At 41.8% G+C, this 24,445-nt stretch overlaps 1 protein-coding gene across 1 annotated transcript in view; it reads right to left on the reverse strand.

The window, feature by feature from the left end:
* Positions 1-24,445, reverse strand: part of LOC136622577 (saxiphilin-like) — a 59,709-nt gene that overhangs the window by 29,153 nt on the left and 6,111 nt on the right. The window contains exons 5-10 of the mRNA XM_066598107.1: positions 14,814-15,032; positions 11,598-11,816; positions 7,866-8,084; positions 4,757-4,948; positions 2,695-2,830; positions 1,112-1,167 (exon numbers count right to left, since the gene is read on the reverse strand). Of these exons, the coding sequence (XP_066454204.1) occupies positions 1,112-1,167; positions 2,695-2,830; positions 4,757-4,948; positions 7,866-8,084; positions 11,598-11,816; positions 14,814-15,032 (1,041 nt within the window). The remainder of the gene's footprint in view (positions 1-1,111; positions 1,168-2,694; positions 2,831-4,756; positions 4,949-7,865; positions 8,085-11,597; positions 11,817-14,813; positions 15,033-24,445) is intronic.

Here is a 24,445-nt window from a genome sequence, read left to right on the forward strand (position 1 = left end):
TCCAGAATGTTCTATATCTGTCTCGTGTCACTGTTTTGTCAGTGTCTTCTTTGTAGACTGCATTAGATTTATGTGTACTGGATGTCTGTAAGACTGAATGAGTTAATGTCTGGTATGTTCTATCCTGTCTGAAAAATGTATCATTTTTTGTGTATTGTTTGTAGTCACCTGATGGTGTTATATATATGTGTTTGCAAGGAGTCAATAGTCAGTGAGAGTGTGAGCAAAGAGAGAGTCTTCCAAGAGAGAGAGGCTGTCAGGTCAGTCTGTGCGTGAAGTATGGAGAAGGCCGAGTGATTGCCTGATGCTCATCCTGGTCCTGTTCAACCCAGGGATCCTCGGTGATACTGCTGAGTACTGAGAGAAAGGAACAGCTTATAAGTGAGGAGAGAAGACAGCAAGAGTGAGTGTTGTTGCCGGTGTAGAAAGCGATTGCTGAGAATAAAAGGATCTGTAGATAGCTTGGCCTGTGGATTGTTCCAATACCCCGTGAGCTCCACCGTGGGTTAATTCTGTTAATCCTTGTACTGTATACCATTGTACTGAGACTGTTATATCACTTTAGTAAGAAGTTTAAGTAAATGGACAAGATCAACCATTCCCAATTTTGTTCCAAAAATATACTCTTCTAGTGTGGGACTACTTTATTTGTCTACAAGATCCATCCCAAGAGAAGGAACGGTGGCGTCACGAGTGACAATTGGACTTAAGGTAACCCCCGCTACTTTCTCTGTGATCTCCCCCAGCAGTGACGGGATTGGATCCCGAGCTACTCTCAGGGGAGGAGATGATACAGCCTTGTGACGAGGATAACATCTCTACCCTGCTGTCTCCTCGGCTTTGGGCTTACTCCTCAGATGCTGCACTATCAAGTCATTTAAATGTCAGTACTGATCACTGCATCTAAAGAGTTAACCTCCAGGATCGATTTTATCTCTTATCCCGACTGCTGCGGTTGGGTGTGAGCTGTATTTTACAGTCAGCACCATACTAACCCTGTGTACGTTAATTAGCATAATATTGGGGGAGGGGTTTATTTATGTCCATAATCTCTGTGCAACAAGTCAAGGGATTTATTCAAAAAGCTAAATGTTTATCTGAATAACATTACCTGATAATACGCTGCTTTCCACAAAAGCCACGTCTCCTTTATCATCGCTCAAGCACCTGGCCAGAGAAAAAAGTGCATGCAGTCATTAGGCCGCCATTATTCTATAGAACCAGCTGCAAGTGTTCAGGAAAAAAGATGGCTATAATGAATACATAACGTAGCACCTGCTAGAGGCAGATTCACCTACCGGCACAGGAGGTTGGTAGGCGGTGATCTGCAAAGGGAATTTTCTAAAGTGCTAATCTAACATGTATACATGTTAGGCCAGCTGCAAACGGGCGAGCTGGATTATGCATGCATGATCCCACAGCGGAATCTGGCTAAGGCCACGGCAGGTGACTCTGCGTACCTGCAGTATCTGTATTGTGGATGACTGCGGTGGCTCACCGGTGGTCATGCACGGTACAGATTTTTTTCCCCAATATTTGTACTTCCCACGCCATCGCCAGGAGATGATTCAGGTGTGTTAATTGCATATGGGCTGTGGGCCGGATAGCTTCCATTGACTTCAATGGAGGCAATGTGCGTTGAGTCTGCAGCAAACTAGAGCATTCTGTGACCTTTCCTCCACTTGCGGAATATGCAATTCATACGCATGAGTGTGAGCAAAAAAGAGAATTTGCATGCTTTGCAATGCAACCGTTCTTCCGTGTTTGCTCCATGCGGATTCCAATTGCGGATTCCGCAATTGGAATCCGCCTGTGTGAGACCGGCCTTATCCTGGTGTTGTTCGGTTTGTTATCAAAACAACTCTGCCATCATGTGTATGCATTATGTAACTACACAATATGCCTTACATTTACTCATCATCACCATAGCCTCTCTACAGGGTGGTCAAAGAAAAGTAGGCCGGCATCACACTGCTATGAAGGCTGTCTAAAAGACAACCTGTCTTTGTTGCCCATAGCAACCAATCACATCACAGCTTTCATTTTTTATACTACTGGGATAAAATGAAAAATCTGCTGTGATTGGTTGATATGGGCCACACACATTTAGTTTTAGACAGCTTTCATAAGAGTGGGATTAATTTTCTGTGGCCCACCCTATATAACAAACTTCCTTGGATTGTTGTTTGCAGAAAAATATTTTAATTAGATGCACTAAGAATAAAAGAAAAGCCTGCAGAGACTTTTGAAAAATTCCACCAGTGTCTACAAAAGTAGGCCAGTGGGGCGACCTGCAAAGTAACCTCCACATTGGTTTGCCTGAGTGTTTTGTGTATTTCAAGTAGTTGACGTCTTTGTTTTGTTATACTATTATTCCTAATTCCACTGAGTAATGCAAATCTGGTGCTGACTCCTGTTATCGTGTACAAAATATGCACCTCATGAAGAATTGATCAAAATATTCAGGTCATCTGGGACAATATAACAAAATGAAGCGGGTTATGTATTTTAGTAAGTCTGGTACAATTTATTATTATTGCTATTATCATTAGATTTACAATATTTGTGCTATATGCTAGTATTTCTACATCAGCATCTAGTATATCTAAAGTTGTCTTATCAACAGGTTCACTTCATTGTCCTGAGCTTGCAAACTAGAGAAGGACTTACAGTACTTAATAACTTCCAACTTACTTGAAGGCTCCTTCATCCCCGTAGTATGGTTCTTCAGAACTGTGCTTGCAGTTAGCTTCCTTTCCTGCACACTGCTTACACAAGTTTGTCTCTTTGGCTCCTGGAGCACAGCTGGATAAGAAGAACTCTGAAGCAGCTATGGTGGAAACAGAACACCATCAACTTATAGAGACTGCCACCAACCCACACAGAAGAACACTGTTATATATTACCCAAAGTTGTCCGGTATAGAAGCATAGCAGGAGAAGAACCTTTCCATTAGGCCATAAAGACAGTAGGTCAGAAATGGTATAGTTTTTCCTTAAGGAAAGCACCTAGTGAGGAGAGTTATAGGGCCATGCATGCTCCTCTGGGAAATTTATGCAAATGGAAGATGAAACAAGTGCCTCTACAGCACCACCTATTAGAAGGTAGCATTCCTGCAAGTCAATGTCAGACCTTTTAACAGGCCTTGTAACAATGACTGGGAATATAAGCCAAAGCCAGAATCCTCTCGGGAAGGAATATATAAACAATGTATAAAACCTCCAGGAATTACTCTTCTCTTGTATTAAAAGTATGTACAATAGCCTCAGTAGCACATGGTAATACTTTCATTACAAATTGATGAGGAATGGCTAGAAATCTGCACAACAGAAAATTCTGGTATTGAATTGAACAAAAGAATGCAGTTATAGAAACGGATCAGTATGATGGAAATGCAGATGGCCTTAGGGTGCCTATAGTGCCCAGTGAGATACTGTTTGCTCCAGGCATATGGAGGTACAGTATAAGCCTATAGATTTCTGAAAGGATGTCAAATTCGGTATATATGACATATATGCCAAATATGGCTAAATAATGACCCCTTGAAGGGTTGTCTAACCAAAAAGAACCCCAGTGTTAAGTTGATTTCTATGGGTCATTCTTCTGAAACAAAGATTTGGTGAGTCATGCATTTACCCATCAGCAACTACAGGGAATATGAACGACCAATTAGCGATAAATCACTGATTGGATCATTCATGCAGACCACTGCATCATTCAGTTTAATCAGGTAGTTGCTCATCTATGAACGATTGCTTGTTTACTGTGAATGGAGGCAAGCAGGTTGGAATGATCCCCAGTCTGATCCACCTCCATTTACTGAGTGATTATCCTCCGGAGTAAAAGCTCAGGAATGATCATTGCTGGGATGGCTCTCGGGTGCTTCAGTGCCCAACAATTAGCCTGTGTAAAAGGGGCTTTAGAATAACCCTACCCGTTAGCCTTTTGAAGGGGCCACAGTCCTTAGACAAGTGCTTTTGGCCTCTACATTGTATCTTAGATATACACTTGAATAAGACTAAGCTTCAGGAAGACCTTGTAACCTATGACCGCAATGTTATAGGCCAAAGAAGAGGCCGCAGCACTCGCCTGAGGATCACCTTCCGGCCTCAGTCAGACGGGTGTTTTTTTGCGCGATTTGCGCATCGCATGATGGATGGATGGATGCATGATGGATGCGCATGCGCAAATCGCGTGACCGGGGGGCGAAAAATCGCCCGAAAAATCTGCTCCTAGCCGCATTTCATTAGAAACGGGCCGGAGCTGTCCAGCGCATTGAACTCAATGGAGCCGGCAATACAGCCGGCTCCATGGAAAGCAATGCGCTGCGGGCGATCGCGGAATGAATTGTCGGGAAGGACTTAAATATATAAGCCCTTCCCTGCAATTCATCCAGAAACGTGTTAAAATAAAAAAAAAAATGTATACTCACCTTTCCGCTGCAGCCGGAGTTCTGCCGCGGCCGCCGGCAGTTCTCCTGAACTGCTTTTCTATACTATTCAGCTGCCGGGGCTTTAAAATCCCCGCCTGCTGAATGAGCTGCCTCTAATTGGTCACAGCCTGACCAATCAGAGGCAGCTCTCACTCACACACCCATTCATGAATTCACGAATGGGTGAGTGACTGCTGCCTCTCAATGGCTCAGCGGGACCTATATTAAGGACAGATCATCAATTGTTAAATTCTAGTAACCACTTTAACATATAAAAATCATGTTAAACCTTGTGTCTTTTGCTTCATCCGTACTCTCTTGTACCTTTCTCAAGAGTTTTTTCCTTAGGTCCTTTCCACACCAACAAGTTCTTCTTCATGAGTGCGTACAGTGGCGCAGCCCACCCTGCTGCCGTTCCCACCGCAGAATGACAAGATCTCTTGCCCTTCAGTTGGTCAAATTGTAATGTACTTGATTTTTTCACCACAGCTACTGCATAATGGCACGTCACTGGTTCTGAAACATCACATACAAATGTATGAGACTGTAAGACACATTTAGCACTTATTGTTAGATCTTCAAGAAAAAAATCTAAAAACTTCATAATGAGACTATTTTATCATTAGATGCCGCTGCTGCCTTCACTGTATACACAGGAACAGTCTGTGTTGCCACCTTTTCACTAAAATATACTGACCAAGCTAAAAAAGATTTGGGGCATGGCTTAAAGGGGTTGTCCCGAGGCAGCAAGTGGGTCTATACACTTCTGTATGGCCATATTAATGCACTTTGTAATGTACATTGTGCATTAATTATGAGCCATACAGAAGTTATAAAAAGTTTTATACTTACCTGCTCCGTTGCTGGCGTCCTCGTCTCCATGGTGCCGACTAATTTTCGCCCTCCGATGGCCAAATTAGCCGCGCTTGCGCAGTCCGGGTCTTCTCCTCTTCTCTATGGGGCTCCGTGTAGCTCCGTGTAGCTCCGCCCCGTCACGTGCCGATTCCAGCCAATCAGGAGGCTGGAATCGGCAATGGACCGCACAGAAGCCCTGCGGTCCATGAAGACAGAGGATCCCGGCGGCCATCTTCAGCAGGTGAGTATGAAGACGCCGGACCGCCGGGATTCAGGTAAGCGCTGTGCGGGTGGGTTTTTTAACCCCTGCATCGGGGTTGTCTCGCGCCGAACGGGGGGGGGGGGGTTTAAAAAAAAAAAAAAACCCGTTTCGGCGCGGGACATCTCCTTTAACATGGTGTGTGATATCACCTCTGTTATTCCACCTGGAAGTGCATGAATAAACTGAGAGCTAGCTGTTACTATTATATTATAGCACTATACTCTGCTGTCCATTTTACTAAGGTGCCAGCTGCTAGTGCGTCCTGTATTGTGTTAACAGCCAGCAATAGCCCTGCCAGCGGCAGATGTCTACCATATTGGGGCACTAGCTGCTGATGCCTTCATAAAAATGCACAAGTGGGTTAGCGGTCACTTATGACCTTTTATAGTCTGGGGTGTACAATTGGACTCACGGGGTCCCATAGCAAAATTCTGAATTTCCCCTAATCAATTATATATGTTCTCTAAAACAACTTTTATAACGGTGGGCTAAACTCCTGGCACCTAAACTCAAGTATAGGGCTAAACCTAAACTCAAGTATTGGGCTAAACGGTGGCACCTAAACTCAAGTATAGCTCTAAATAATGTAGTCACCATAAATACACCACCATAATGCAATCACCTCTGTGGCAGTATTTCATAATAGTATGTCCTCTGTAGCCTCATTTAGTAATAATGCCCCCTTTAGGGCCCCATTTGGTAATAGTGGCCCCTCTATAGACTCATTTAGTGATAATGTCCCCTCTTGTCACCCCAATTAGTAATAGTGCCCCGTTGTAGCCTAATTTAATAATAGTGACACCCCTCTGGCCTCATTTAGTACTAGTGCTTTCTATTTAGCTTTGCTTAGGAATGGTGCTCCCTCTATGGTCCCATTTAATAATAGTACCCCCTATATTGCCTCACTTAGTAATATTTCCCCATTTAGTAATAGTGCCTCTCTGTGACTCAATTTAGTAATAGTGCACCCTCTGTGGCCCCTGTTTAGTACTAGTGCACCAAATGTAGACTTAAAATAAAAATACTGCTACCTCTTTGGCTCTATTTAGTAATAATACCCTCTTCTTTAGTAATGTGGTGCTAGCCCTCTTTAATAATTGCCTCTTCTGCCCTACCTCTAGCTGTGCAGTAATATTTTGACAAGCAGATGTCTCATTCTCACTATCAGACATTCTGGACACCAAGCGCACTGTGTGGAGAATACTCTGACTCCTTCCCCACCTTCTGCATACCCTGTACACTAGAATTTGATACGAAGATGTAGAGTTAGGATATCCCCCTATCTTCCATATAGTGTGCCTGGCATCGGGACCTTCTGATAGTGTGAGTAAGGGATCTGCTTGCCTACATGTTGCTGCCCAACCAGATGAGTGTGACAGATCCTGGCTAGTTGGCTTTGGGATGGGGCCAATTGGCGCCATGCACACTACAGCTTAATTATTTTTTCCAGAAATTAATATTATGGGTAAAAAAAAAATACCAGTCTTGGCTTTTGGATGTAATTACCCGGCCAGGGAAAGTGGATTACTGGATGCGTAGCAACTAGAGATGAGCGAACCTACTCGGCCACGCCCCTTTTTCGCCCGAGCGCCGCGATTTTCAAGTACTTCCGTACTCGGGCGAAAAGATTCGGGGGGCGCCGTGGGTGAGTGGGGGGTTGCAGCGGGGAGTGGGGGGGAGAGGGAGAGAGAGAGGGCTCCCCCCTGTTCCCCGCTGCTACCCCCCGCTCCGCCATGCCTCCCCCAGCGCCCCCGAATCTTTTCACCCGAGTACGGAAGTACTCGAAAATCGCAGTGCTCGATCGAGTAATTACTCGAAACGAGTAGGTTCGCTCATCTCTAGTAGCAACCCTTCCTATACCAATGCCTTTGCCCTGTGCAATTGGTTGCCCATCCACTGTAGATTAAAATGTAAACTCATCTATAAAGTTCATTTGTAAAATATGTATTTAAGATCTTGCAATATCATGTCCAAGTTTTATATTGTTGGTTATTTACTAAGAAAGAAACAGCCCAGTGTGTCCACCCCAAAGAATGTAGATAATCCACTTGAGCTCGCTATCTGATTGTAATTGTCAGACAATGAGTGTGTCAGATGGTGTATATTTCAGTGCTCCAGCTTAATGCCTTAGACATCGCATATAGAGCTCCAGAAGGTTTAGTTGGTTATCTAGGTGATGTTTTTGTGTCAGGAAGTTTTTTTTTACTATTTTTCATTAATCAATAGTAACAGTAAAATTTTAATTGTTAGTAAGTTATTTATAATCACAAGAGAATTAAGAGCCAATGTAATTCTTAAAGTATACTAGTTTCTCACCTACGTCCTCACATGAAAGAGGTGACTGCCCAGGTCCAGTTCTTGTACCCAGTATCTCTTCACCATCTTTGGTAACACACCAACAAGAGCCAATACTTCCATGGCACTGCTTTGGTCTGTAGTCGCCTTTTTCATCACAATCGGGTACAAAGGCTCCTAGTGCGGGGCCCCCTCCACTGTGCATTTTCTGGCGTCCTTTCAGGCAGGGAGTTTCCTTTGCTAAAAATGGATACCATTATCAGTTCAGAGTTGCAAATTTGCACATAACCTATAAAGACTTATATCATTACATATATGAGGTTTCAGCATCCTGCCATAAATAGAAGTGGGTTAGAGGAAATCTTTAATGAACACCCCTCATAATTACTAACAGCACTTGACTCATACTGTCTTTTCCATTGAGTGACACAAAAGCATTAACATTATTGTTCATCTACACATGCCTGTAGCTTGTTGATATGTACAGTTAGGCCTCATGTCCATGGGGAAAATCAGGTCCGCCGCGGATTCTCCATGCAGAATCCCGCAGCGGGTCCCTCCTTTCCCGCGGACATGAGGCCAGAAAATAAGCATTACTTACCTGCGGATCTGCCCTCCATTGCAGCCGGATCTTCTTTCCTCGGCCAGGCGGATATGCTCGGCACGCCAGCAGCATGCCGTGTGCATGCGCCGTGCACTCTTTTTTTTTTTTTGAACTCCTGCTCTCCCGCACTCCCGTGCCGGAGAGCAGGAATTCAGCTGCGGGTGTGCCGCGGATCCGGACAGCTTCCATAGGCTTCAATAGAAGCCTGCTGGAGCCGTCCCCACGGGAGACCCGCACGAAAATGGAGCATACTGTGGGTGTTTCCCCGCACACACAATACGCGCCTCAAGGGAAAATGACATCCGCAGGTATTTAATTACCTGCGGGTGTCCAATGCATCTCTATGGGGCATGGATCACGCGTGCGGGTGACCCGCTGCGGATCTGTCCCCATGGACATGAGGCCTTAGAGTTGGGTGTTTTTTAAATCAATGGGATAGCAATCAGGTGTGAGTAGGCGACCTGCTTCATTTAAAGAACAGGGATCAAAGTCTGATCTTCACAACATGTTTGTGGAAGTGTATCTCTCACTTTCAGCGCAAGGGTTATTCACCTTGCCTGCAAGAACATACATATGGTGTCCGAAATGATTGAAATTAGAGTTAGGTGTTTTCACTTTCAAATGGTCTCCTTATCCTAAAAGTTCACATACGTTTGCCATTCATTGACCCATAATATTGGATCATTTTTCTAAATAAATAAATGACCAAGTCTAAAGTTTTTTACTCTATTAATAATTTGGTTTTCCTTATCTTCTTTTAGGATTTGAGACTTGTGTGAAAATCTGATGTAGTTTTAAGTCAAATATAAGCAGAAATATCGAAAATTTTGAAGGGTTCACAAACTTTCAAGCACAACCCTATGTGGTATCTTTTTCTTCTCGCAACATCACATTAGTAAAAACATCGCTAATGTGAAGGAAACCATTGAAAAGCATGGGTTTCACAAACATGCGATTTCTCACGCTATCACATCGCTGGAAAATTTAGCAATTCTGTTGCTCGTGGGAAACTGGCCTTAGGCCATTTTTACACGGGCGATAAAATCGTGCAAAATTTCTGCATTACGAGACACACAAATATGAAGCCAGTTTTTTTGAATGGGTTTATATACATGGGTAATTTTTTTCCCACATCACATTGGCGTCATGTCATATCTTTAGGCCTGCCCTCACATCACATCTCCCATTCTTTTAATTTTGATGTCCATGTAAAGCCGGCCGAAGGGGCTACAGACACATTTTCGTGTAGTCCAAGAAATAAGTCATGTTTGGAAAGCTTATGCCAAGGGGTTACATCATGTATGCAGCATGGTTTAGGTATGGGTACAGATCTGATATATGTAGTAGAGGTCTCCACAGTAATATAGAGCAGTATGGCAGAACCTGAAGATCCCACAATTCTTCATGTGCAACACAGTTCTAAACAAGATATTTACTCATGGGAATGTCTCTTGCATTTAATTAAAACGGCTATCCTACAAGTAAATTTTAGATTTTTCCATTAAATCATGCTAAATATAACATTTTTCAATTGGAATGATTTTTAAAGGGCCACTCAGCCTAAAACAGATTTTCCATCTTTGCCCCTTCACCTGATTGCCTGTCAAACTCTGGATGTCTTATGTATATTTTCTAGTCACTTCCATTCAGTGCAGCCTCCTGTCTGAAACTTATCACCTTGATGTTGAGATTTCTCCCTGCTCACTGCCTCTGTACTCTGCTAACACTCCCATGATTCATCAGCACACCATCACATGATCAGCTAGGGCCAGCATCATCTCTGCCTGCTGGGAGGACACTGCTATTGCCATCTCACCTAAATAAATTACAGACAATAATTATACAGTTAGCAGGCTGAGCTGTGATATCCTTTATTATAACTATGTGGCAGGAGTCTCTAATTGCCAGCAGTACTGTGAAAGGAGTTTCTGTCTCCTTCCTCTATGAAAAGCTTGTGTGGTAGAGTCCATGTAATATCATGCAGGAATTATTCCGACTGAGAAATTGACTTCTTGAGAGAACGTAAAGCCAAGTAAGTCTCAGGTAGTCAGAATGAGATCACATGACCCATCTGAGGAGAAGGACTCCAGGAGTTTCAGATAGAAATGAAAAACTAACTAAGATAATGCTAGCGAACTTATATATAGTGGTGTGGGGGGGGGGGGGGGGGGGGCTAGTTACATAATAAATGAAAAAAAATCACTAAAGTGACCCTTTAAAAATGGTTTATGTGTCTGAGTATTGCTGGCACATACAGTACTCTGGTGTTCTTTTCATCACCTTTCAGAACATTCATCTCCTGTGCCCAGTGCATTCTCATGGCCAGTGGCCCAGTACTATCACTCGGATGCACTTGCACACTGTGCCAGTGAAGTATTTCCTACTATTATGCAGACCAACTAATAAGAATTAGCACATTAGGTGGACATTCTGAAAAGGGCACCATAACAAATATATAACAGCAATGTGTAGACACATGAACATTTATTAAAAATGACTGCAAATGAAAAATTATGTTTTACATGATTTAATAGAGGGATTACTATTTATAATGGGATGGGCTTTAAATGGGTTTTCCCAGGAGAATACTACTGATAACCTATCCGCAGGATAGGTCATCAATAGTTGATTGGCCAGGGTCCGTTGCTCTGGACCCCAACTGATCAACTGAGCGGGCGCATGTCAGCGCTGCAAATATACAGAAGTCAGAGCTGAAGCAGTGGAATTCTCCGCGCTGACCTCAGTGTAGTGGCGGGCACTTGTAACTGCAGGCACGGCTCTCATTGAAATCAACGCGAGCTGTGCCTGCAGTTACAAGCGGCATTCTCTCTATACCCAGAAAGTTGGCATTTTTTGAAATGCTGACCCTGGCTAGTCTAGCACCGAGGACCAGGCCCCGCTAAAAGTCAGCTACTGTGATGGATTTTCTCATTCTAAAGGAGTCACACTAGAACTGATCCACGGAAAACTTGCTCACCTAATTTTATGCTACACTCGGGGGTCACATGTCTAATTTCCATACAAGGAAGCTACAATCATGAATGGGCCGATGTCTCCAGTAGCCATTCAGTGTATATACAGCAGTTGAAGTGCACTATGCATAAATCAGAAATGACCAATTGCAAGATATACTGTGATCCGTGTCTTACGTTCTTCTTCACATGTTGGAGATGGTTGTCCCGGTGGAGTTTCTGTACCGTCAATCTTTTGACCTTTTTCATTAACACACCAACAGTATCCGGTGCTGCCACTGCACTGCTTTGGGTTGTAGTTGCCTCTCTTATCACAATCAGGTACAAAGGCTCCTGGTAAGGGGTTCCCTCCTCCGAGCGCTTTTTGGCGTTCTGTCAGACAGGGCAGTTTCTTTGCTAAAAATGGATAGATAATAACCGACAGTAGTTCAGTCATATTGTCTTCTCTGCTTATAATGTGGCTCTGCTGATTATATAGTTTGACCCTAACCCATATTAAATAGGATTATGATTGAGAACTGTTGTCATTTATTGGATTCTAGATCTCACAACCAACAGCGTTAAGCTATGTGCACTAATATGCAATCCCAATTGTACTCCTTGTGTATTGAGATGTTCTACCCTAGTATAGAGTCAACACAACACACACATAGAGTCCTTGTATAGAATCTAACACAAAACACACTCCACAAGGTGTGGGCATATGGAGGGACGGTAGAGGGGTCCCGGTGAGAATTCCGTCAAAGCAGTTACATACAACCAGTGATGTACAAAGAAGAGATAGGATCCCATAGCAAAGATGAATATAGATGCGCCCTTTTGATGCTGAGTTTTGACTTCCAGGACAGATGGACATGGTGTTTGTTTTCCCCCCTCCGCAGTGTGTTCATAACCCTTTGCAAAATTTCCCTCCACCCTGTTTGCTAGCAACAAAGGGAACAGTGCCTGCTAAGGCTTGGCCATCTCTCTACAAGGGCCCCATAGCAGCCACACGATCTACCTCTTTGTCCTTGGAAGTAACTACTATATAAAGCTAAAGTGTTTTAGTACAGTCTATAGCTGTGACACTATATGGAATTAATATGGTATAAATTATGGGAATTAGATTACTGGAGATAGGTCATTAATCAAGGGATATATTTTCATTCCCATATCTGGAGCTGGAAGGAACTGACGTGTGTCACCACTACCACCGTGCCCCAAGCTGATGAAAATTGGCTTCTTCCCTATGGGGGTTGTTATGCTTTCTTCTGGATCAACACTACAGGATAATGGAGGGAGCTAGTTACGCATGTGTTTCTGAAATCGTACTGTAATAACAGAGGTGGCACCAAGGAACTTGTTCGGCAGCATGTTAGAGCACACAGACATCCAGACAGAAGAGTATAATGTACTCTGATTTGTGTGTGCATGTATGTATATGCCTTACCCTTTCAGGATCAGGTATTTTTTGTTTTTTCCTTTTTATTTATCATCCCCATAAAAAAAAAAAAAAATCATAGCTTTTTTATTTATTTGGCTGTGTAAGGGCTTATTTTATGCAAGATGAGTTGTGTCAAATAATAAATAGAAAACCTTTAAAATATTTCTAAGCGAAATAAAATGAAAAAAAACTGCAATTGCATATTTTTTTAAGAGTTATATTTATGTGATGGGGGGAAAAAAAAGAAAGAAAAATCGCATCTTAACTTCTTTGTGGGATAAGTACGATTAGGGCGATGCGAAATTTGTAGTTTTTTGTGATACTTTAAAAACGTTAATTTTTTTTTCACCATCTTCTAACCCCCCCTTCACCCATAGCTGGTTTATTTTTTCATCAAATAGGACTGTTTGAGGGCTGTTTTTATTGGGAGGCAAGCTATACTTTTTATTGGTACATTGAGCTATTTGTTTGCTTTTTTTTTTTTACTATTTTTTAAAGTTAAAGTGAACAAAAAGTGTAGTTCTGGCATTCTGTATTTTATTTATGTCGGAAGAGATAAATAATGCATTGTTTTACTAGATCTGCCTTTTACAGACATAGCAATTCCAAATATATATTTTTTGTACTAAAATTGGAAAATGTTTTGTTTTTTTAAACGTAATATTTTGTATTTGTTTGTAGTGGTTAAAAGAATCTTTTAGTCCCACAGGGATCTCTTGTTTGATCTCTTACTCAAAGCATTGCAATACTTAAGTATCACAGTATATTGTATTTCTGCAAGTATGCTATAAGCCATGTCACAAGCATGGTTGCTTAGGCAAAAAAAAATAAAAAATCTGGTTAGGCTAGGGGCCTTCACAAGGCCCCAGGCTGCCATGACATTTAAACGGCACCTCACAAACCCACTGCATGGGGCTGTTTGGGAAACAGAGGGAGCTCTCTTCCTCTGCTGGGCCATTTAAATATCCCTGTCAGAATTGACAATGGCATCTAAATGGTTAACTGCCACGATTGGAGTTATGTCTGCACATATCTAATTTTAATTATTCTGCGCTTAGGTATTTAATAGGTCTGCTCGCTGAGCTTGATTGACAGCTCTGGTGCTCTCTAACAACCTATGAGAGTGCTGAGCGTTGTATTTAAATGTCTCTTTAGTGATCATCTGTGCCACATTCTGAGTCTTTCTACCTGGTGTGCTATCTCTGTAACATTGTACATATGTAGACTTGTGTGGTGCAGAGTGTAAGCTCTCGCCTACGACCTGAAGGTTGCAAGTTTGATCCCCGCCTGATTCAGGTTGACTCAGCCGTCCATCAATGAGAACCCAGCTTGGTGGGGTTCAAAGCATGCTGTGATTTGAATCCGGTGAGTGGAGAATCGCTATGATTCTCTGCTCATTGCCGTTGGGCTGTGCTTTCTATAGCTAAGTCTATGGAAAGTGTTACCAGCGACCAGATTATCGCTGCAGATAACACAGTGACATTTCGCCCATGGACAGGAGACTATACTCTAACTTTGTGGTTTCAACCTTGGCTTGTTTTGACTTTGTCATCTGTTTGCTCCACTAATCAGCATCTGCTTGGTGATACAACATAGGGGTTTGTAGCAGCAAAGACCACATCCCTCATAAATGGGTTAAAGGGTGAAAAACTATGGTCCTTGGGTGTTTCTAGCTAGAGTAGCTAGCACCAAGGCGGATTACAGTTGCCTGTTTGCTATACAGGCTATTTCCCTGAAATTAACATGACAACTGTTACCTCTACTATATTAGCAAGCCAATTCATTAGGAAAACAGCACAATCAGTGGTTGAGAACTTAGTTTGTCATATATGATGACGTAAACGTTCAGCAGCTTTCTCAACGAGCAATACAAAGAACATATAGTAAGTAATTGTAGATCAGGAAGGCATACTTAGTACAATGTAGAGATTGAGGGTGCAAAAACAAATACTAAATAGACGAATACAAACCTATGTATTCTTCACATTTTGTGGGAACTTTGAATGGTGCAGTTCTTGTTTCCTCTAATATTTCACCATGTGGGTTCACACACCAACAGTGACCTTTGGTGCCATGACACTGACTTGGAACATAGTTACCCTTTTCATCACATTCTGGCACATATGCTCCCATTTTGGGTTTATTTCCTCTAAGCACACTGTGGCGATGCCTCAAGCAACGGGTACTTTCTATTTAAATAAAACACAAAGAACAAACAGGAAGGATTTTAGACTGGTGACATAATAGATGTGATTGCTCTGAACACACAAGCATCGGACTTATTAATGTTTTAAGCTTTAATACAAAAAGTGCAGTACTTAAAAAAGTTACCTAAAGAGTAAAAATAAAATGATGCAAACTAAAAGGCAAAACAGTTCTAAAATAAAAATACCAGACCTTTTACTAATTAGATTGGCTAAGATCCAGGTGAAGAGATATAGTGAAGACGTCTCGGGTTGAAATGTAAAGCTGTACTGTATTGCAATCTTCTGAGCCCTGTCGTTGGTTGGTTTTCCAATTCTTAAGGAGCCACATTCAGGTAAATATAATATTTTTCAGTTGGAGTCGTTTAGTGTGTAATATTTTTTGCCAGATGCACCTAAAAGTGTAGAAAATTCGACACCAAAATCCGCATATAGGCATATGAGTTATAGAGCGGAATTCCGCAGCAGTAGATTAAGCTGTGTCTTTCAACGCATCTTTCGGAAATAGTCTTTTCGTTTGAAAGCACCCTAATGGATGCTAGACGGTAACCATTATAGTCAATGAGATCCATCTAGCGCTGTTCAGTTCAGAAGGGATCTATTTACTGCAGGGTTTCCGTTTTTCTGTTCCTATGACGGAACAGAAGACTGGAAATGCAATCATACATGTGACCTGAAGTCTGTAGAAGAGAAATAATGTTTATTATTTTTTTAAGTGTTAGAGCTATTTATTTCTTATTTTTAAGAACTTTCCTCGGGATGGCACTATTGGGACTGTCCTTCTCTATATTGTTTGTACAGATAGTAGAACAGTGTGTATGTGCTTTGTGGTAACTGCAACAAATTTGAGTTACTGGACAGAAAAGTATAAATAAACTTTGCCTTCACAAATGGGGAAATTGCTGAGGAATTTCTGCAGTGAATTTTGTTGTGGAAATCTGCAGCGTATCTACAATATTTATGCTGCGAAATTCAGCCCTTGAAATACAGAGGTTAAATTCCACAGTTGATCAGCAATTAAAAACGTGGCCAAATCTGCAGTGACTGCAATGCTTTTGCCATGTGTGAAGGTACCGTGATACAGCCTTTAAGCCATTTTCTCGCATGGCAGAATCACTGTTGGCATTCCACAATGGGATGCCAGCAGCAATTCTGCAAGAATTCCACAATGGCCAAATCCGCATCTAAAATAGTACAGATTTGGTTTCATTTTGACTTGCGGAACAGCTGTGCAATTTTACCCTTGTATTTCAAGGCTTCATAGAACCTTAGAGTTGGAAGGGCCCTCCAGGTTCATCAGGTCCAAACCTCTGCTCAATGCAGAATTCACTAAATAATCTCAGACAGATGTCTATTCAACCTCTGTTTGGAGACTTCAATTGTAGAAGAACTCACCACCTCCCGTGGCAACCTGTTCCACTCATTGATCACTCTCACTGACAGAAAGCTTTTTCTAATATCTAATCTGTGTCTTCTCCCTTTCAGTTTCATCCCATTGCTTTTAATCTTTTCTTGTGAAAAGATTAGACTGTGCACTGTGACAGCTCTTCAGATTTTGTAGACAGCTATTAGGTCTCCTTTTAGCCTTCTTTTTTGCAAGCTCAACATTCCCAGATCCTCTAACTGTTCCTAATAGGACATTGTTTGCAGACCGCTCACCATCCTGGTAGCTCTTCTCTGAACTTGCTCAAGTTTTTCTAGGTCTTTTTAAAATCAAAGTGCCCAGAACTGGACACAGTATTCCAGATGAGGTCTGAGTAAGGAAGAGTAGAGGGGGATAATTACCTTCCATGATCCAGATCCTAGGCTTCTCTTAATACATTCCAGAATTGGTTGTTTTGGCATCATACTGTTGACTCATGTTCCATCTGTGATCTATCAGTATACCCAAGGTTTTTTCACATGTTCTGCTGCTTAGCCCAATTTCTCCCATTCTGTTTGAGGTTTTTTCATTTTTTTTGCCCAGATATAGGGCTTTACATTTCTCTTTGTTAAATACCATTTTGTTAGTTGCCGCCCACTATTCAAGCTTTTCTAGATCTTGCTGAATCCTCTCTCTCTCTTCCCCTAGTGTTAGCTATCATTCCTAGCTTTGTGTCTTTGGCAAATATGATCAGTTTCCCCTCAATTCCCTTTTCCACATCATTTATAAAAATGTTGAATAACACTGGGCCCAGGACAAAGCCTTATGGTATCCCATTTGAAACATTCTTCCAACTGGATGTGCAGCCATTTATAACCACCCTTTCAGTATGATCACTCAGCCAGTTGTTAATGCACCCAACATTTGTCTTGCCAATCCCCTATTTGGTCATTTTTTCAATAATTATGTTATGAGATACTTTGTTAAATGCTTTACTGAAGTCAAGATATACTATATCCACTGCATATTATCTGATCAACCCAGTCAGTGATTCTGTCATAGAAGAAAATTAGATTTGTCTGGCATAACCTGTTTGTTACATACCCATGCTGATTCTGGTTAATTATTCCCAGTACTTGCATACATGCTGTTTAATCATTTGTTCAAAGATCTTTCCTGGTATAGAAGTCAGGCTCACATGCTTGTAGTTTCCTGGATCCATCTTCTTCCCTTTTTTGAAGATAGGGACAATATTTGCCCTTTTCCAGTCTTCTGGGACCTCTCCTGTTCTCCAGGAATGTTCAAAGAATATGGCGAGTGGTTCAGCAATGACCATTGCTGCTTCCTTTAGTATCCTGAAGATTCGAATTTTGTTAAGTTAACTAAGTGTTCCCTCACCATCTCTCTGTTTATAGATATCCTGCATTCTTTTATTCCCCTAATAGCATAGGGAAGATCAGTTGATGTTACATCTACTTTTTGAGAGAAAACAGATACAAAATAGAAATCTAAAAGTTCGACCTTCTCAACATCATTTTTAACTAATTCACAACGTTCATTCTGTAAACATCCTATAGCATTTTTGACTCTTTTTTGCTATTGACATAACCCAAAAATCCTTCTTTACTGATTTTGGCCTTTGTTGCAAGCCTCAATTTATTATTAGCTTAAATTTTTCTGACACTTGCCCAAAGTATCTGCATACCACATTATATTCTTCTTTAGATAGTCCCCCCTTCTTTCCATTTGATAAACCTATGTTCTTCCTTTTTAGAATGTATTTAAGTTGAGTGTTCTGTTCATCCATCCTAGTTTCTTTGAATGTCTCCCATTTTTCCTTTTTTTTAGGGATTGTTAACGATTGTGCTTTGAGAATCGTACTTCACAATATTTCCAAACCTTCTTGGACATTTCTGTCCTTAAGAACATCCAGCCATTGAATCTTTCCTATACTCTTTCTGATTCCATTAAAATCTTCCTTTCTGAAATCCAACCTTGATGTCCGAGTTTTCTCAGGTCTTTCTTCTCTTGTTATTCAAAATTCAAGGATAACATGATCACTGCCTCCTAAGGACCCAGCCACCCTTACTTTCTCAACCATTCCCTCCCTGTTGGTAAGAATTAGGTCCAAGATAGCAGATCATCTTGTTTTCTCTTCTAACTTTTGGAAGAAAAAGTTGTAAGCAAGCACAGATAAGAATTTGTTGGAACCATTACATTTGCCTGAGAGAGATTCTCAACAATTGTCTGAATAGTGAAAATCTCCCATAAATCACTATGTCATGCTTTTTTAAAGGCTTAGGGATCGGATGTAGAAATTCATCCATTTCATGAAACAGTTCATCCACATCTTCTGCTTGCCCAGGCAGACTATAGTAAATGTCTACAATGGTGTCCTTTCTGTAATTCTCTCCTTGTCTTCTTACCCAAACAGTTTCTACACTCTCTTGAATCTCTGTGGAGATGTATGCTTTCCTAAGATACAACTCAATACCTCCTCTTTTCTTTTAGGTCTGTTTCTTATAAACTAGTTGTGTCCTGCAAGCCTTGTAGTTCAATCTTGTGTATCATTCAATCTTGAATTCTGCAGTGCAATTGTACTGCGTAAATAGACATGCTTCGGATTTAGAATCTACAACATTTGTCTACGGATTAATTGCAGACAACATTCTTATCATGTGAAGGAATTTTTTTTAAATCTCTTCCACATGGCTTGCACTGTAAATGCTGCGGAATTTTTGCAACTGTTTGGCTACCGTAAGTTCTGTAGCGTTCCCGCCTTCCACGCAAAAAGATAAAAGTAGCAGGGTTACTGCATGCAACTACTTTTGTGTGTCTAGTGTAGTGTCGCTATCCTGCCTCTATAATGATAATGAAATAACTCTGAGATTACCCTAATCTACTCAGCAAAGATGAAAGTGAGCTGCAGAAATGAGTGTTATATTTATTCTAATATGTGAAAGATAGGAATAAATAAAACTTGTTTTTAAGAATGTGCTATTTTCTTATTTCTATTTCCTTTAAGCAGTGTGTATGTGTTGCCATCATTGTGGTTTAGTGCTGTTCATATACAAACAGCAGTTGAAGTGTAATATTCATATGACAAATATAACCAACAAGCTGATATACCTGGCTTCGCCCGAGTTAATTTGGTACTGGTGTTTATCTGGTGTTCACACGGAAAATCTTATGAAGTCGTGGTTACTTTAGAGATACCAGGAAAAAAATATGTTCACCATTTTGCATGGCTCTTTGAGTTACCCAGAAAACACCACATGGAGGTAACCATGCAACGTTTCCCTTATATAAAATGACATCGGGAAGTGAGAGAATTAGATTACGTACATAAAATTTGGACACTAATTCTTTTGCGCTTAGAATTGAATAATCGAGTTGGGATCCATTAGCTTTTCCAATTTATGACATAATCAATGCTCGTGCCAAATTTTAAGTTTCTATGACATTGGGAAGTGAGAGAATTAGATTTCACATGTAAAATTTGGACACAAATTCTTTTGCGCTTAGAATTGAATAATCGAGTTGGGACCCATTAACTTTTTCTATTCATGACATAATCAATGCTCGTGCCAAATTTCAAGTTTCTATGACTGTGGGAAGTGAGAAAATTAGATTCTGTACGTAAAATTTGGACGCTAATTCTTTTGCGCTTGGAATAGAATAATCGAGTTGAGACCCATTATCTTTTCCTTTTTATAACACAATTAATGTTCGCGCCAAATTTCAAGTGAGAGAATTAGATTCTGTACATAAAATTTGGACGCTAATTCCTTTGTGCTTATAATTGAATAATCGAGTTAGGACCCATTAGCTTTTCCTATTTATGACATAGTCAATGCCCGTGCCAAATTTTAAATTTCTATGACATTAGGAAGTGAGAGAATCAGATTACGTATGTAAAATTTGGACACTAATTCTTTTGCGCTTAAAGCTGAATAATCGAGTTGGGACCCATTAACTTTTCCTATTTATGACATAATAAATGCCCGTGCCAAATTTCAAATTTCTATGACCCCGGGAAGTGAGAGAATTAGATTTTGTCCGTAAAATTTGGACGCTAGTTCTTTTGTGCTAGAATTGAATAATCGAGTTCGGGCCCCTGTACTTTTCCTATTTCGGACATAATCTATGCTTGTGCGAAATTTCATGTTTCTACGACATCGGGAAGTAGGAGAATTAGTGGCGAGTCAGTCAGTCAGTGAGTGAGTGAGTGCTTTCGTCTTTATATATATAGACTAGCTGATATACCCGGCTTCGCCCGAGTTAATTTGGTACTGGTGTTTATCTGATGTTCACACGGAAATCTTATGAAGTCGTGGTTACTTTAGCGATACCGGAAAAACATATGTTCACCATTTTGCATAGTTCTCTGTGTTACCCAGAAAACACCACGTGGAGGTAACCATGCGACGTTTCCTTTATATAAAATGACATCAGGAAGTGAGAGAATTAGATTTCATACGTAAAATGTGGACGCTAATTCTTTTGCGCTTAGAATTGAACAATCGAAGTGGGACCCATTAGGTTTTCCTATTTATGACATAATCAATGCTCGTGCCAAATTTCATGTTTCTATGACACCGGAAAGTGAGAAAATTACATTCCGTATGTAAAATTTGGACGCTAATTCTTTTGCGCTAGAATTGAATATTCGAGTTGGGACTAGAGATGAGCGAACGTACTCGGATAGGCACTACTCGTCCGAGTAATGTGCCTTATCCGAGTACCTCCCCGCTCGTGCTGAAAGGTTCGGGTGCCGGCACGGAGCGGGGAGCTGCAGGGGAGAGCGGGGAGGAACGGAGGGGAGATCTTTCTCTCCTTCTCTCCCGCCCGCTCTGCCCCGCTCCCCGCTGCGACTCACCTGTCAGCAGCAGCAGCTCCCGAACCTTTCAGCACGAGCGGGGAGGTACTCGGATAAGGCACATTACTCGGACGAGTAGTGCCTATCCGAGTACGTTCGCTCATCTCTAGTTGGGACCCATTAATTTTTCCTATTTATGACATAATCAATGCTCGTGCCAAATTTCACGTTTCTATGAGACCGGAAAATGAGAAAATTACATTCCGTACGTAAAATTTGGACGCTAATTCTTTTGCGCATAGAATTGAATAATCGAGTTGGGACCCATTAGCTTTTTCTATTTATGACATAATCAATGTTAGTGCCAAATTTCATGTTTCTATGTGAGAAAATTACATTCCGTACGTAAAATTTGGACGCTAATTCTTTTGCGCATAGAATTGAATAATGGAGTTGGGACCCATTAGCTTTTCCTATTTATGACATAATCAATGCTCTTGCCAAATTTCACGTTTCTATGACACCGGAAAGTGAGAAAAATACATTCCGTACGTAAAATTGACGCTAATTCTTTTGCGCATAGAATTAAATAATCGAGTTGGGACCCATTAACTTTTCCTATTTATGACATATTCAATGCCCGTGCCAAATTTCACGTTTCTATGTGAGAAAATTACATTCCGTACGTAAAATTTGGACGCTAATTCTTTTGCGCATAGAATTGAATAATGGAGTTGGGACCCATTAACGTTTCCTATTTATGACATAATCAATGCCCGTGCCAAATTTCACGTTTCTATGTGAGAAAATTACATTCTGTACGTAAAATTTGGACGCTAATTCTTTTGCGCATAGAATTGAATAATCGAGTTGGGACCCATTAGCTTTTCCTATTTATGACATAATCAATGCTTGTGCCAAATTTCACGTTTCTATGACACTGGAAAGTGAAAGAATTAGATTCCGTACGTAAAATTTGGACGCTAATTCTTTTGCGCATAGAATTGAATAATCAAGTTGGGACCTATTAACATTTCCTATTTATGACATATCCAATACCCGTGCCAAGTTTTAAGTTTCTATGACATTGGGAAGTGAGAGATTTAGATTATGTACGTTAAATTTCGACGCCAATTCTTTTACGCTAGAATTGAATAATCAAGTTGGGACCCAATTACTTTTCCTATTTTGGAGATAATCTATGCTCGTGCCAAAATTCATGTTTCTACGATATCGGGAAGTTGGAGAACTTTTGGCGAGTCAGTCAGTGAGTCAGTCAGTGAGTCAGTCAGTCAGTCAGTCAGTCAGTGAGTCAGTGAGGGCTTTCAGCTTTAGGCCTTAGTCACACGGGCGTTTTTTCACGCGATTTGCGGATCGCATGACGGATGCGCATCCGCAAATCGCGTGACCGGTGCGTGCAAATCGCCCGAAAATCTGCTCCTAGCCGTGTTTCATTAGAAACGGGCCGGAGCTGTCCAGCGCATTGCATTCAATGGAGACGGCAATAGAGCCGGCTCCATTGAAAGCAATGCGCTGCGGGCGAGGCCGGGATGAATTGTCGGGAAGGGCTTAAATATATAAGCCCTTCCCTGCAATTCATCCTAAAATGTGTAAAAATAAAAAAATATATATATACTCACCTTCTCCCGGCAGCCGGCGCTCCGCGCAGCCGTCCTGCAGTGGGTGTGAAGGGGGTGTAAGTCAGACCTGCCCCCTGATTGGCTCAGCGCTGAGCCAATCAGAGGCATGTCTCACTCACACCCATTCATGAATTCATGAATGGATGTGAGTCAGACCTGCCCCTGATTGGCTCAGCGCTGAGAGGCAGCAGTCACTCACCCATTCATGAATTCATGAATGGGTGTGTGAGTGAAACCTGCCTGTGATTGGTCAGGGCTGTGACCAATCAGAGGCAGATCATTCAGCAGGCGGGGATTTTAAAGCCCCGCCGGCTGAATAGTGCCGAGAAGCAGTTCAGGAGAACTGACAGCGGCCGCGGCTGGACTCCGGCTGCAGCGGAAAGGTGAGTATACAATTTTTTTTTATTTTAACACATTTTAGGATGAATTGCAGGGAAGGGCTTATATATTTAAGCCCTTCCCGACAATTCACCCTGCGCACGCCGGCAGCCCATTGCTTTCAATGGAGCGGCTGTATTGCCGGCTCCATTGAATTGAATGGGCAAACATCGTTCTTCTCTGTCACAGCTGTTACAGCTGTGGCAGAGAAGAATGATTTGTCTTCTATATGTTCTCAATGAGGTCGGCGCTGCTGCCGCCGGCCCCATTGAGCGCATATAGAGAAGAGAACAGAAATCGCAGATTGCAGATAGGTGCGATCTGCGATTTCTGTTCTATAATTTATCGGACGAGCGCATAAAAAGCGCTCATGTGTCCGATACCATTGCAAAGCAATGGTTTTATAAAATCGCCGGACGCATGCGCATGCGCAAATCGCGGCTAAAAACGCCCGTCTGACTAAGGCCTTAGGGTGCATTCACACGAACGTATATCGGCTCGGTTTTCACGCCGAGCCGATATACGTTGTCATCGTGTGCAGAGGGGGGAGGATGGAAGAGCCAGGGCCAGGAACTGTGCTCCCACCCCTCTCTGCCTCCTCTCCGCCCTTCTGCACTATTTGCAATGAGAGGAGGCAGGACGGGGGTGGGGCTAAGGTCCGGGAATTAGCCCCGCCCCTGTCCCGCCTCTCCCCATTGCAAATAGTGCAGAGGGGCGGAGAGGAGGCAGAGAGGGGGCGGGAGCACAGCTCCTGGCCCTGGCTCTTCCATCTTCCCCCCTCTGCACACGAGGACAACGTATATCGGCTCGGCGTGAAGACCGAGCCGATATACGTTCGTGTGAATGCACCCTTATATATATACCAGCTGATATACCCAGCTTCGCCCGAGTTAATTTGGTACTGGTGTTTATCTGGTGTTCACACGGAAAAGCTTATGAAGTGGTGGTTACTTTAGAGATACTGAGGAAAAAAATATGTTCACCATTTTGCATAGTTCTCTGCGTTACCTAGGAAATACCACGGGGAGGTAACCATGCGACGTTTCCTTTATATAAAATGACATCAGGAAGTGAGAGAATTAGACTACATACGTAAAATTTGGACGCTAATTCTTTTGCGCATAGAATTGAATAATTGAGTTGGGACCCATTAGCTTTTCCTATTTATGTCATAATCAATGCTCGTGCCAAATTTCCT

This window comes from Eleutherodactylus coqui, chromosome 1 (genome assembly GCF_035609145.1).
Source record: "Eleutherodactylus coqui strain aEleCoq1 chromosome 1, aEleCoq1.hap1, whole genome shotgun sequence".
Lineage (NCBI taxonomy): Eukaryota > Metazoa > Chordata > Amphibia > Anura > Eleutherodactylidae > Eleutherodactylus > Eleutherodactylus coqui.